The following is a 16,012-nucleotide window of genomic DNA, read 5'->3' as shown; positions in this document are numbered from 1 at the left end:
CACTGTGTAACAACTGTAACATTATGGCATTCTAACATATTTAATGTCACATTACACAGCAATTGTAACATGGCAACATATACAACGTTATAATGTGTAACAATTATAACAACGAAATGCTGTAAGATGTATAGTGTTACATAGCAATTATAACATAATGTTATAACCTGTTATATAATAGTTACAATTACATTATATAACAAATAATAATTACACTGTAATGTTATATATGTTACATAACATTATAGTTATACTATAACATATGTATATTATATAACAATAATTACATTGTTATAACTTACATTATGTAACAATAATTACAACACTATAATGTTATACATACATGTTATGTAACAATTATAGTTCCATAACATAACATATGTTATATTATGCAGCAATTATAATCGACTTCATAATGTTATCACATATATAATGTTACATAACAACTATACTATTGAGATACAAACTTGATTATGGCGCTATAGCAATTATACCTCAATAGAAAAATGCCAAAAACAAAACGTGTTTGGAGACGCAGTCATGAAGAACCCTACAACATGCTGGCATGGGGTTTTTCAATGATTCTGATAACAGACCTGAGTCTGCTTTGGTGGTTGGTGGTTTTGTACTGTTGACGGGTACCCCTGAGCCCCTGGATGGCTGCCCGCGAGCACCCACCTGCCCTGAAGGTCCTCCATGTCCAGCTCCGCGATGTAATGCGTGGCCGACGAGACGGTCAGCACCCTCGCGCAGCAGCCTGGAGATCCGGACTCCTTCATGGTGTCCAGGAGGAGGTTGGTGAGCAGGAAGTGGCCCAGGTAGTTCAGCCCAAAGTGCTCCTCAAATCCATCCCTGGTTTTTCGCTGAGGGACCATCATCACCCCGGCTGGAATAAAGGGGATTGCAGGGAGAGTTAGGACATGAGATGGGGGAGCCGTTCCACAGCTGTCCCACAGATGGGGCCGGGCGCCAGCCAGGAGGATGGGCTCTGGTCCTCACTGCCATGTCGCCATCCTGGACCTGAGCTTCCTGCTGCTCCGTATGCCCTGGGGGAGGAGCCAAGACGTCAAGACGCACCTACAATGCTGCTAAGACACCAGCATCTGGCAGAACGTGACAATGTCCTGAATCACCAAAAAGTGCCTTCCTGTGGGCCCGGGAGGTTAATTCTTTTGGACAGAACAGCTGTCTGCATAGACAAAGGCTCCCTTGTAGCAGGAGCATCCTGGACACGTTGGGACGCTGATGTCCTGCATCTGCAGGGTGCGGTGGATGAGGCCCAGGGCCGAGTTCCCCAAACTCATGTTGTCATGTCCCCTCATTCACAGGGCATCCCAGAAATGGGGGTCACTCTTCAGGGTGCTTTGCCCAAAATGCTGACCCAGATATGCACCCTGGCTGTCCCTGCCCCAGACCCCACTCCAGCCCTGCTATTCCACAAACACATGGAAACAAATCCACCAACACATCCACAGGCCCTGTGCTTGCTTCCGCTACTCTCCCCCAAGCTCAGAACAACTCAGCTAATGCCCCCCTCCACGTCCTTTCCATGGATGCTGGCTCCCGGATGTAAACAGGAAACATGCCTGGCCCATATCGGTCCCTGTCCTGCAGCAGCCCAGCATGACTCCCTGGGCATCTGTTGGAAGTCCACGGACGTCCTTGTTTGCCTACGTACCCGTGTTGTGTACGGGTGTAGGTGTGCATTTGCACACCTGTCATAGATACATTTGCATACGTTGAAGTGCTCCTGTGCATTTGCACACATGTGCCCACGTAACCACCAACACATACAAACATATGTGTTATATGTTTTCAGGCATATTTGCATGCCTGTACTAGATGTATTTATGCAAAAATATCCGTGCGTGTGTTGGCAGGTGAAAATGGGCTTCTATTTATAAGTGTGTGAGCAAAGGTATTTTTAACATATAATGTATTATTTGCCCCAGGGGTACAGGTCTGTGAATCGTCAGGCTTACACACTTCACAGCACTCACCATAGCACATACCCTCCCCAACGTTCATAACCCAACAACCCTCTCCCTAGCACCCCCAGCAACCCTCAGTTTGTTTCCTGAGATTAAGAGTCTCTTATGGTTTGTCTCCCTCCCGATCCCATCTTGTTTCATTTTTTTCCTTCCCTAACCCCCATGACCCCCCCACCCCACCTCTCAAATTCCTCATATCAGGGAGATCGTATGATAATTGTCTTTCTCTGGTTCATTTATTTCGCTCAGCTGTCTACAGCCATACCACCCTGAATGCACCCGATCTCCTCTGATTTATTTCGCTAAGCATAATACCCTCTAGTTCCATCTACGTTGTTGCAAATGGCAAGATTTCATTTCTTTTGATGGCTGCATAGTATTCCATTGTGTATATATACCACATCTTCTTTATCCATTCGTCCGTTGATGGACATCTAGGTTCCTTCCATAGTTTGGCTATTGTGGACATCGCTGCTACAAACATTTGAGTGCACGTGCCCCTTCAGATCGCTACATTTGTATCTTTAGGATAAACACCCAGCAGTGCAATGAGCAAAGGTATTTGAATGTGCCTCAGTGTTCCCACCTTATGTGCTCACGTATGTATTTATGGGTAATGCACACATACCAAAGGCCATTTGTGCAGGACTTCTGCAAGTTTCTGGGTCCGTGTGTATTTTGAATTTGCAAATGAATCTGTATTTGTGTACAATGTACATGCACACAGGCATGTCTACTTATTTGTGTGTATTTGTACATGCTTGGATTTGAGGTGTATGCCTCTCTCTGGGTAGATGTATTTGCATCTCTGTATCTGTTTGTATTGATGTGTCTTTTACGGGGACATACAGGTATATATTTGCAAATGTACATGTGCGTGCGTAGGCATTTCTATGTGTAATTCTTTGTGCTTTTCGCTACATGTAGAAAGTTTTTCAGTTGGATTGCAGGATCTCTCCCTGCACATATAGGCCACAATGCATGCCCCATCACACCCATGCCCACGCAGGATGCATTTTGTGCATTCATGGCCCCACACATCCTGCCCCCATGCAAGCTTGTCACTTGTGGGGTGCTCAAGGCAAAGGAAATGTCCTGTCCAGGCTGTGGGGTTCCCAGCACTGTATAGTGTTTTGGGTGCAGGAAGGTGGTAAGTCACATTAAAGAGGTAGAAATGAATGGATAAAGAAGATGTGGTCCATATATACAATAGAATATTACGCAGCCATCAGAAAGGATGAACACCCAACTTTTGCATCAACATGGATGGGACTGGAGGAGATTATGCTGAGTGAAATAAGTCAAGCAGAGAAAGTCAATTATGATATGGTTTCACTTACTTGTGGAGCATAAGGAATAACACAGAGGACGTGGGGAGATGGAGAAAAGTGAGTTGAGGGAAATCAGAGGGGGAGATGAACCATGACAGACTGTGGACTCTGAGAAATAAAGTGAGGGTTTTGGAGGAGAGAGGGGTGAGAGGTTGGGTGAGCCTAGTGGTGGGTATTAAGGAGGACACGTATTGCATGGAGCACTGGGTGTGGTGCATAAACAGTGAATCTTGGAACGTTGAAAAAATAAAATAAAATGAAAAAAAAAAAAGAGGTAGAAATGAGAGCCCATGACTGTGGTGCATAAACAATGAGTCTTGGATCATGAAAAAATAAAATAAAATGAAAAAAAAAAAAAAAGAGCCCATGACCTCTATCACACACACACCTGCTATGCTAAGTGATTTTTTTTTCAACGTCCCTGAATGCCCAGCCCTCTGAAAACACGTCCAACAGATTGAAAATAGATCCCCTGAGCTTACTACTTACTATAAAACATCCCTTGTGTAGACCTACAGGGAGAAGACCAACATACATCAGGAAACAAAGCCACGTGGGTCTCACACATCCAATAAAAGGTGTATTTAAGAATATCCACAGTCACTCAACTCAGCTAAAAAACATTCCCAAAGGGCACCTGGCATCCATGGGTTTAAGCAGATGTGAAGTCTGGCATTTCGAGGACAGGGAAACATTTCCCTGGTGATGCCATTTTCTTGACTATTTCATTCATCATGAGGAAGCCAGAAAAGAAGAGCTAGAGGATGATAAGATTCCTAGTTGGAGGAACATGGGTCCTCATGACCACTTGGCTTCTACGAGGCTGGCTGAGAGGGAACCTGAGCTCGACGCACCTGTAAACCAGTCTCCACGTGTTTTTGATACTTGCTTCCTTGGGAGAGGGACTCTGTGTTCCATCCCTTGGATCTTGACCAACTCATTAGCTTTCTGTAATGAGTACAATGTAGCAGTCGTGACAAGGCTGGGTGAGGAAAGACGGAGCGGCTCCCACCTCACTGCTGGGAATGCTGGGGAGAACCAGCTTCACTTAAGAAGACTGGCTGGTGCCCGTGAGACCACCATATTGGAGAGGACTCATGGAGGTCATCTGGCCAGCCATGCAGCTGAGCCTCAGTGCTGGGCGGCAGCCACTTTCCAGCAATAAAGCAAGCCATCTGGACATCCAGCCCCACATGAGCCATCAGGTGAACAGAAGCCCGAGCTCCAACTGCACAGGACACCCAGAGCTAGACCCGCCCAAATTCCTGTGTGTCCCCAAACTGCAAGCAATAGAAATGTTGATCTTTGAGCCACCAGGACTGGAGGTGGTCTGGAACACAGCAGTAGCCACTGGAATATCACGGCATGCATAAATGATCGATTCTTGGAATATCACTGCACATGTAAATAGAATACCAGTGCATGCTTAAATTATTAATTCCTTAGATACCAGTGCATCCCCATTTTTATCAACTCTTGGAATATTGGTGCATGCCTAAATGATCCATTCTTGGAACATCATGGCATGCATAAATCATTAGTTCCTGGAATAGTAGTACATCCCCATTACCCATTCCTGGAATATCGCTGTGTGCCTAAATGATCAATTCTTGGAATATCTCTGCGTGCATAAATTATCAATTTCCACATTAGAGAGCCCCATCTCATGGGACAAATGACTATCACTAAACTCAGCCTTCTAAGTATCCAGATTCATTGGAAAAGACCCCACATAATGGATTAGGGGATGTGGGGCTCCACAGGGATTATTCTGAATTTTGGGGTGTTACTCTGCAGCGAGTTCCTACTTCTGAGTTCCTAGTTCCTCACAGTAACTGTTGTGAGTTACTCCCTTCCTTGCGATGGCCTCTGGGTGCCTGGAAGTTGGTAGCAGAGAAAATGGCTAGGGGACCCCGGTCAGCCAATCCTCGGGGCAGGCGCACAGACCTTGGGGCTGAAGTGTTGGACTCATTAGTTTTTTCCAGGGTGCACATGGTCCAGTAGGTGGGAACAGGAGCTGAAGGACAACCCCAGCACATCTCCCGAAGGCTTACAATATCCAGCTCATTGCATTTCTATTATGGATTCTCTACAACAACGTACATGACAAGCTAACATGGGGCAACGGTTGAGCTGGGGGGAAATGCCAGCATGGATCTTCGTTGGATGCAAGTTCTGGTGACAGATCATGGCACAAATTCACTGACCCGGCCTCTAAGAATGTGACAATAATGACGCTCTGGGCCAAGACCGAGTTCAAGGTTACTCCAGCAATCGTAAACAATCTTTGGATCACATTCTTGGCGTTAACAGCATCGCTGGAGAAAGTGTGCTTTTAAAGAGCAGCGAGAACATCACTGTCACGCATACGGTCGGTCACCTCTGGGAAATGTCCAATCCGTTCTGGGGCTCATGGAAGCAAAGCGGGGAGTCTCGGCACCATGGAGCCTGTACCCAGAGCCATCCTAATTCTAATCTAATCCATGATTATGTTGCACATCGAGAAATCTCCTAGTCCATCTCTATTCTAAAGCAAAATGTCCCAGACACCTGCCTGTGCAGACCATCACTGATCTCAGATGATAATATGACAATGTTTATTGAATGTCTCCTATGTGCTCAGGAGAAAATTTTAACTGCATCCATGGACCTGCATTTGTGTTTTTCAAATATTCCTCTTACGTGAGTGTTCTGGAAGGTTGCCCCTTGATAGTGAGCATTGCTGAGACTTCCGTATCTCCCTTTGCTGGCTGAAAAGTGGGAAAAGGAACAATAAAAGTATCTGCTCGTGGATCCATGTGTTTGACTGGGGAGCAGACTTGCATGTAGAACAAGGTGTTGTTCTTTATGGAGCAAAACAATGAAACAGAAAAGGTATGTCCTAATCCTGGGGGAGGAGACCGAGTTGTGTGCCTTGCAGAAAACAGGAAAAGCAGAAAGGAGACAGAGAAGGGGGCACTCTCTGGCTGGTGGCACACGGCCAGATGATGGCCTCACTCTACAGCATGAAGAACACTTCAGAAACGCCACCTTCACTCGGGGAATGATCGCTACCCCTGCCTTCAGAGCCACTGTCCTTGCCCAAGCTCTGGATTTCATTGGCTTATGCAGTAGTGGCACTTACTAAAACCAAAGACGTCTGGAAGCTAGAGACCATGGCAGTCAGGAAAGGGAAACAAAAATGTGGGGAGAGGGGAACAGAACATTCTGGAAGGGAGCAATAAGCGTTCTGATTCTGCTTGTAAAACATGAACAGGGAAGGGGCTGTCCATGTGCCCTGAAGAAGGACGCAATAGGCCAATTAATGCCTCGGGTTCCAGGCAACACTAGTTGGCCATGAACCCACAAGGGCACAGGTACAGGGGTTGAGTGCTTGGGGGGTAGTGAACCTACAGTCACACGTGGGCCAGTCACAATGTCTAAACTGAAGGCACAGATATGTGTGTCCAAAGTAATTCTTCAGTGTCAACACAATGGGGAACACATTGGTGAAACCCATGTCCAGGCTCCATATTCCCATTCCCATTGTGGAATAACGTTCCCCATGTTGTCATAAAAGACAAACCGGTCGCTCTCCCCACACCCCATGATGATGGTGAGGACCCAATTGTTTACTGAGTATGTTTCTTAAACAGGTAACGGATCTTGATGGAAAAGCACCATGCACTTGGTTCCACCGTATGTACAGGACATACCAAGGACACCTGAGAGCAGGTGCTTTTCAACATACAACTCTTGGAAGAGCCTATGGGTGACATGCTTCTGGGGCATTTGGGTAATTGCAAAGCCACTCTTTTCCTCACCCAACTTCCTAGAACCTCATGAAAGGCATTTAGAAGAACAATGGTGTCCCATGCAGGAGAGGCAATGCATGCCCACAGCCTTCAGCCTACTGTTCGGGCAGATCTGGGATCATGGTAAATCACGTCAAGTGGCGCTTCAAACGCCCACCACCAGAAGAACATCCAACTGCCATCTGTTCTAGGGAAACCCATCACACGGCAGAACACAGAGAGGGAGACACGTGGGAAAACAAGCAGAAGGCATCGATGAGATGTGGTCTACACCCATCGGGATCCAACAATCCATTGACGCATGCATGCGTGTTGGTGATTTACCAGCTTCCTACTCCTGGAAGGGAGACCAGATGACGGGAGAGCCTGTTTTGCCCAGGGAACACCAAGTGCACATACAGGAAAACTGCTTAGGCATCTGCCCACCCGGAAACGGGTACCATGTTCCTCCTCGCTCAACTGCTCTGCAGTCTTCTACGGGTGCAGACACCATCAGTATGCACCTGGTGAGAATCGTTTACTTCTCCGGGTTATTTTACTTCTCAAGGGTTACCACTGCCGTATTTATTTTTAGTAATTCTTGACGTTGAAAAATGCATCCATTTAGAGGTACGGGAAGAAGCCCTACAAGGATAAAACATCAATTCCGTGCAGTTATTTCAAAACTATCTGTGATCAGGTGTGGGGATGGGAGACTGGATAAATGAAACTTTGATGTAAATAGACTATAAATTGTGAGCTGGCTCTGCAAGAGATACACTATTGATTCTTCTTGTGTCGGATAAATCCTCAGCTTGGATCCCGAGCTTCCAGAAAGAGGCAGTCTGGTTCTATTTTCATCGCACCAGCAAATGCAAACACCATTTCCCTTCTGAAGTACTTAACATTTACAACATCTTGATCGCTCTTATCTTTTCTTTAAAAAAAAAAAAAGGTTTTATTTATCTGACAGAGACAGAGCAACAGAGCTCAAGAAGGGGAAGCAGCAGAGGGAGAGGGAGAGGCAGGCTCCTTACTGAGCGGGGAGCCTGATATGGGACTGGATCCCAGGACCCTGGGATCCTGACCTGAGCCAAAGGCAGATGCTTGACTGACTGAGCCATCGAGGTGCCTCAATCAGTCTTATTTTCAGAATTAAAAAATGAGAAAGAGAGAGAGAGAAAAGAAAAGCACAAATTCTAACTCCTCTTGGACCTTGGGAGTCCCTTTGTGGAATGCAGTGGGGTTGTTTTCCAGGAGATGGGATATATGTGGTCCCGGGAACCCACATCCTTTCAACCAGTCGCCTTGGTGGGAGGAGGTAATATCACAGAGGAGAGTCTCAGGCAAATAGTTTTGGGAAATTCTGCAACCCCCCCTTGAACACCAACCATGCCATGGCTGGGGTCCTCTTCTGAGAAGACCTGTGGTTGGAACACCTGTTTGTATCTGCTGACTCCTTCAAATATCTCCAAAAGAATCTTGACTCAGAATTCCCATTGCACACAGCAAAGAGGAATACTCATGCACAAACCAAGGGGAGAGACACACGAGAAATGCCTTCTCCTCCTATAAATCAAGGTAAGCTGGGCACACTGGACTGGAGATGAATCCATTTGCAATCCTGACTGCACAGCCCTTGCCACCCCACTGGGCCCAGGGCCATCTGTCCCTATGGCCTTGCTCCCATCCTGGGTTCCATGGGATGCCACTTCAGAAGCCTGGGGCTTTCCAGGCAGATCACGTTTGAAATGGCATCTTTTCTTTCATTTACACTACGCTGTTGTCATACTGCAAGTAGTACTTTCTGGGGTGGGTTGAAGAACTCGATAATTACTTGTTGAGTATCTGTCTCCTTTGCTAGAGAATGGCTTCCATGAGGTCAAGAGCGCTCATTTATGACTGTATTGTTGCTGCCTGTGAAGTACTGAGCTCACATAAGGTGGGTGTGGTGGGCTGAATGATGACCCCCCCCAGCTCAAGACATCCACATCCTGAATCCCCATGTGAGAGACAGAAGAATGTCCCCGGGGATGTCCACATCCTGGTCCACGTGGGAGACAGAAGAATGTCTCCAGGGATGTCCAAATCCTGATCTCCATGTAGTGAACAGAATAATGTCCATGTCTCGAACCCCATGTGGCAGACAGAATAATGTCCCCACAGACATCCACATCCTGGTCTCCATGTGGGGGACAGAAGAATGTCCCCAGAACCAGCTATGTCCTAATACGCATAGAGTGGACAGAATAATGTCCCCACAGACATCCACATCCTGGACCCCATGTGGGGGACAGAAGAATGTCCCCAGGGATGTCCACACCCTGATCTCCATGTGGGGGACAGAAGAATGTCCCTAAAACCATCCATGTCCTAATACCCTCAGAGTGAAGAGAATAATGTCCCCACAGACATCCAGGTCCTGGTCCCCACATAGTGAGGAGAATAATGTCCCCACCAACATCTATGACTTGATCCCTAGGTAGGAGACAGAACCATGTACCCACAGACATCCACATCCTGGTCCATGTATGGCAGATGGCATCCCCAAACATGTCCACATCCCATGCCCAGTGTGGTGGACACAGTACCTTCCCCAAAGATGTCCACATCATGATCTGCAGAGCCTGTGAATATATGTCCTTAGATGGATAAAGGGACTTGGCCAATGGGACTGGATTAGGGACATGGTGCTGAGGATCGTTCTGGAAGACCCCAGTGGTCCAGGGTCACCACGTGTCCTCAAGAGGGAGACAGGAGGCTCAGAGTCAGAGAAGGTATGTGTGGAGAGAAGCAAACATCACAGAGAGACAGAGGGAGCTGCTGATGCTACTCCAGTAGGGGTGGGAAGCAGCCAGGAGCCAAGGAAGGCTGACAGCCTCTAGAAGCTGGAAAAGGCAAGTCAATGCAAGAGAAATCAAGGAAATTTCAAGGAGAATCAAGGGATTTTCCCTTAGGGCTCAGGTTTTCCACAGTGCGTGTGTTGTGTCTCCATGTGTCTGGGGCAGGGAGAAGCCATGGTAGGTCTTGAGCATAGAGGAAGGTGTGTGGGGAGCAAAGTCTGGGGGGATGTGAAGCCAACGTATGGATGGGATTCCCTAGAGGGAAAACAGACATGGCGTACAGAGGGTCCAGCCTCCCTGGGTCCACCTTCAAACTGTGTCCCGGTCTCCAGAGAAATGTTAGACAAGCCAGGCATGCTTGGTTTACCGTCTGCAGAGAAGAAAAGGGACCACGGTAGGACCACTGGGGTCATCTTGAAAGTGAACATCAGAGAGTGAACCATGGGGCATCCGCTGATGACCCCTGTCATGCATGGACAGGTCTATAAAATCTCACAAATTCTGGACAAGCGCACCATGGTGGTTTCATCCTGCTGCTGACAAATTGCTCCAGGATGATGAGCTCTAGTCCCTAATTGCTGAGGGTGTTACGTGGATTGAGGAAAGAAGATGTGCACTTGGACCAGATCCCCCACAGTCCTGCCAGCTCGTGTCTACTTGGGGCAATCCATAATATTCTAATTCTCAACATTTATAATAATGAGGAATGCCCCGACCAAGGACGCTCCCACCAGCGCCAAGATGGAGGGAACCCAAATCACTGATTTCTGCAAATAAATTAAAGGTGCGCCCATTTCAGGAAACCTTGAAAAATATCAAGAAAGGTCAGTGAGGAAAGGAAAATTAAAATCATCCTGAGCCTTCCAACGAGCACCACCAGCACTAATAACACACACGTAGTGTGGTATCCAGGCTAAGTAGGTGGAACTGGTGTTAGTTGTAACTTTGTCTGGCACCCGCATGTCACAGGTCTACGTGTACGTATCTTTATGTGTAAACAAGTCACGGGCGTCAGACCCTCTACGTTGTAGATGCTACAACTTTCCGTTCGCTGAGAATTTCCAAACAGGTGCACTGGGCAGAAGCGTGCCTATCTGCACCCCCTTCCTGTCCACCAACCCCACAGATATGACAGAGAACATTAAAACGTGTGAAGACAAAGAGAAAGAAGATAAAGAGACAGCAATCGAATCCCAGAAGCCAGAATCAGATGGACTAGTATGGTGTAGCCTTACTATGTGGACTTATGCTCCCTCTTCCCCGCAGATTATGTCCCTATCGTCATTCTCGTGATTTCTTACTAGGGTACCTTCCCTGGCAAAAGGACTTTGGAGAAGAGAGTCAATTAAGTCTCTTTAGTTGGGGAAATTCACCTGGATTATCCAAGTGCGCTCGGCAGAATCACAGGGGTCCAATGGTAAGGTTTTCCCTGCCGTGCAACAGATGAATAATTTAGCAAATGTTTTACATATTTTGGAAAGAAGGTGTTGTGGTTTGACTGATGGCTATGCCTTTCACCCTATTAATACTACCATTTATCTCCTCTACACACGACCCGCTGGTCTCCAAGTCTCAAAGCAACGTGTGACGTTCTACCAACACCAGTGTTTCTCCGCCATACTTCCGACCATTCCCGCGTTCTACATGGATTCAGTCCAGACACGTTCATGGCACTGCCTCCTCACTGTGGAGGGTTTGGATGAACCTCTACAACATCTCTTGAGTGTAGCAGGGGAAGAGAGGAATGTCTCGGGCACCAAGATGGGTCCAAGATGCCCTTAAGAGCTGAGCGTGGCTGAAAGAAGGGATCGGGGTCAAGGTTGGTTGGTGTTGAAGATGGACAGGTGGGCACGGTGAAGGCAGGGGAAGAGGAGATGTGGACTCCACATATCCTTTTGATGGGTACTAGCCGCAGGGAAGAAGTCAAGAGACAGTTGGGCGTAGAGCCCACATACTGATGACCTCCATGGGGACGTGCTGAGGACTTAATATGGTCACATTTGTAAAAATGCCCAACCAAATACACATTCATGACATACCTTAGTTACTAGCTCACATGAGCCAGTGAAAATATGGACTTCATACAACGTATTATCAGGTTGCCATCATTTCAATTTGATTACGCCCCTGACAAAAGCCATACACAACAGTGAAGCCAAGCCTCGGTGACCACAGCACATAGACTCCCGAATTTCCATGGAAATCCTGATTTCCCAAAGAACGTCCGTCCTGGGACAGCTGGTGTACATGTCTGCATCAGAGTTCAGCTCTGGATTTCCCCAGGACTCACCATTGTTGACCAGGACGTGGAGAGGGATTTCCTTCTTCTTAAACATCTGCACAAACTGCCGGATGGACTTCAGAGATGCCAGATCGCAATATAAAAACTCCACTGCGAAAGGACAGAAACACCGGATTATCTTCCGACTGACTACAGAACCTACAATGGTGTCTAAGTAAGTTAAGTTCCATCCCCACTAGGAGAGGGACACCGGATTTTAAAGATGAGGGCACCATGCAGGAAACACACCCTAAGAAGACACTAGGTGACTCATGCCCTTGATGATACCCTTTCCTTGAGTGTGGATGGGATCTGTGACTTGCTTCTTGTCAACAGAGTAAGGCAAAAAATGGAATATCAGTTCTTTGAGTAGGCTCCATTATATGGCAAGGATGATGGGACATAACTCCCAGGACTGCATTTCCTTAGGTAAATCCCCTCTTGCTAAGGCGGCCTGGAGAGAGCTTTTCCTGCTGGCTTTAACAGAGTAAGCCGCCATGTTGCGAGAGGCCATCGGTCAAGATCCTTCCAGTGGCTCTGGGGAGCTGAGAGCAGTCCCTGGCCAAAATCAGCAGGAAGGTCAGAGCCTCAGACCTACAACCTCAAGGAGCTTCATTCATCAAACAAATCACTGAATGAGTTTGGAAAGGCATTCTGAGCTCCAGAGGGGAACTCAGAGCACCAACTGTTTGCAGCTGACATCAGTCTGCTGGGTCATCCTCTGGTATGACGGTTTTTGTACGGGGACATCACTTTGGGTCTCTGGGACCAGCTCTTGGGAACATGCTCACTTGGATGTTGGTTGCAAGACCCCAGAACAGAGGGGAATGCAGCTCCCATGCCCAAGAACCAGCAGCACACAGCCCGGGTGCGAGACATGTCTTCACGGTTTTGTTGTTTTGTGCTTCTCGTAAAGCAATTCAAATATCACAACAGGAGGGAAGGACGCCTGGGTGGCTCAGTCAGGTAAGCATTCCACTCGGTTTTGAGCCTTGTGGGGCTCGGCACTCAGAGGGAGCCTGCTTGAGACTCTGTGTCTCCCTCCCTTTCCCTCTGCCACTCCCCTCCTCCTGCTTGGTCGCTCTTCCCCCTCCAAAATAAATGAATAAGTAAAACAGTAATCACAACACAGGAGAGACAGCCACACGCACTAGGTTGGGAGGGTACATATTTTGGAACATGTGTATTTGCTTTCACTTGGAAGGGACATTTTAAGATAATCTACAGTCCCCAGCTTCTTCCGTGTGAAGAACAAAGTCGGTATGTGCCAAGTTGCATGACCACTGAGGACGAGGAAGGACCCGTTTTCAATATTTTCTCTAAAGAAATACAGTGGGAGTTGGGGAGGGCAGGTTTCTGGATCAAAGCCCCTCCAAGTGAGATCTACAGATGGGTTCCATCCTGGGAAGTGTTTGTTACCAGTCTGCCATAAGACACAGCCCAACATTGAGACCAGTGTTTAGAAAATTAAAAAAAAAAAAATCGAGAGTCATTTTATGTTTGCTGAATCCAATGATTTAAAAAAAGCAAAATTGGAGGCTCTGTTTTGCGTGTTTTTAAATTTTATTTTTCTAGTAATTCATGTCTGCCCCATCTACATCGGTATCAATCTGTGACAGATTTGGGAAAGGGGTTTTGCCGCAGATGGTTTGGAAGCGTTGCTCTAGAACATAGTGCCATCTGGATAGGCATTCCTGAGACACCATTCAAATTCTCCCCCAACATATTCATGAGGATGTAATTTTTTTTTTTTTTAAAGGGGGAAATCTACGTTACTTCCAGTAACGAGAATGGATGATAACAGGGTTGGTAGACACACAAGCTCAGCTTCCAGGATGAGAGCAATGTTGCTGCATCTTTGTAAAGTCAGAAGATAATTTTTCTTTGATCGCTGGAGGAAAGGGTTCCTAACCAGCCAGAAACCAGAGAGCCACCTTTCCACCTTGAGATCACTACCTTGTGAGGCAGCCAAAGGGCTTGGCTCCATTTCTGCATGCTATTGTCATCAACACCTGTTTTCCTACCTTAATTCAGGAATCACTCCCCCCTCCGTTACTGCTAAGGGTATAACCAGCAGGAAGGAGTGGATCACGTGGTGGAAGGGGCTGACATCGCATAGGGAATCTGAGTCCATAAATCAAGCCCCACCATCAGGTTGGACAGAGTGGTCACTGCAAACTACAACTCATCACAGGGTCCATCCCTGACAATGGGAACATACAAGACAAGTTGCAGAGCATGTATACCACCCCTGTTGAGCAGAAGCACCAAGGCTGATCTCACACAAGACAAAGGAAGTCACATTTCTTGGGAGCTCGGCTGGCACACCTACCTAAAATCTGCATTTTTTCCACCACCCAAGCCCCACAATATGCACTGGGAAACAGGGTGAGGGTCATTGATCCAGCAGGGCACATGGAAGCTGGAGGTGGGAGAAGGAGACACAGGTGGCGTTTTCCATTCTACCGGAATGCCATCAATGGTACCTCCCACTTGTGTTTGAATAATTACAGAAATGGAAGACTTCCCCGTACCTCTCAGGGGCAAGAAGTACCATATCTGTGAAACATGAATGGAAAAATATGAGGTATACCAGTCATCCATGTAGATAGAATGGAAGACCCAGGAAGGAGGAGTGAGCCCTGAGACACTGGTCCTGATTCAAAACCAATATGGCAGCCTCCCACTGCTGGCGGCAGGTGAGGGGGGAGGTGAGTTCTTCTATATGTTGATTATAGTTTTAAAAAGTGAGGATTAGGGATAAAAAGGCCAAAAGTTACCAAACAAGCAAACGCAATGGGGAGGTTGACCTCATTCGTACAAATCAGGGATAACTCAAGACTAAAACATGAATGGGACACAAAGATTTAATAGGTAGGGACTCAATGCTTGAGCAATATGATGTCCTCTGGTAACCCTAACCTTAACCCTAACCCTGTGCCTTTTCCCAACACATCTTCTTCACAGCTATCCAGCTGCATTTCTCAAGAATTCTTGCATATGAAGGGAGAGACAAAAAGAATCCCAATTCTTACAAGAGGATTAGCGCGGGTCCATCTTGGAGCATCTGACAGACCAACAGACAAGAAGAGGAATGAGGACCCAGAGAAGGCTGTGATTAGGACACTTGACAACGCTGAAGAATGCAAATTTACAAAACAGGGACGGGTCTTTTGTAATGAGGAAGATTTTATAATTATGGGTTCCTAATTCTCTCTATATTAACATGTGAAGTTGATAACAAAAAGATGAAAATTTCAGGGACAGGAATACTTTTCTGTGAAAATACTGATTATTAAAGCCTAATCAAGGCAATTAGGAGTAATCAGACTGAGGAATATGACAGCAATAGAAAAAGACAAAAGAACAGGCTTCCGGGAAAGAGGGGAGGGTGGCTGCCGGTGTTTCAGCAAATTCTTTTATACTTTGAAAGAACAGACAATCGCACCTCGACCGACTGACTCCAGTCAGAGGCATGGGAGCGTGGAGTTGTTTTGTTTAATGACGTTTGCGTTGTCGTGACAGAAAAATCTGCAAAGACGCAACAACAGAAGGGAAGGACTCGGAATCTGGAAAGCACCTGACCCCTCGGGTAACATCTGTACCCACGGATGAAAAAGTCGCAAACACAAACGTAAATTAAAAACCGTTGGGGAGGGGAGGAGTCAAGATGGCGGAGAAGTAGCAGCTGAGACGACTTCAGGTTGCGGGAGATGAGCTAGATAGCTTATCTAAAGATTGCAAACACCTACAAATCCAACGGGAGATCGAAGAGAAGAAGAACAGCAATTCT

At 46.8% G+C, this 16,012-nt stretch overlaps 1 protein-coding gene across 1 annotated transcript in view; it reads right to left on the bottom strand.

Annotated features, from left to right (window-relative positions):
* The window catches only part of DHRSX (dehydrogenase/reductase X-linked), a 154,179-nt gene that overhangs the window by 22,619 nt on the left and 115,548 nt on the right, over positions 1 to 16,012 (bottom strand). Inside the window, exons 4-5 of the mRNA XM_032880249.1 lie at positions 12,229 to 12,330; positions 679 to 886 (exon numbers count right to left, since the gene is read on the bottom strand). Of these exons, the coding sequence (XP_032736140.1) occupies positions 679 to 886; positions 12,229 to 12,330 (310 nt within the window). The remainder of the gene's footprint in view (positions 1 to 678; positions 887 to 12,228; positions 12,331 to 16,012) is intronic.

The sequence above is a fragment of the Lontra canadensis genome, unplaced genomic scaffold (assembly GCF_010015895.1).
Source record: "Lontra canadensis isolate GAN:19392208 unplaced genomic scaffold, GSC_riverotter_1.0 scaffold68, whole genome shotgun sequence".
Classification (NCBI taxonomy): domain Eukaryota; kingdom Metazoa; phylum Chordata; class Mammalia; order Carnivora; family Mustelidae; genus Lontra; species Lontra canadensis.
This window is presented reverse-complemented; position numbering and strand designations above follow the sequence as displayed.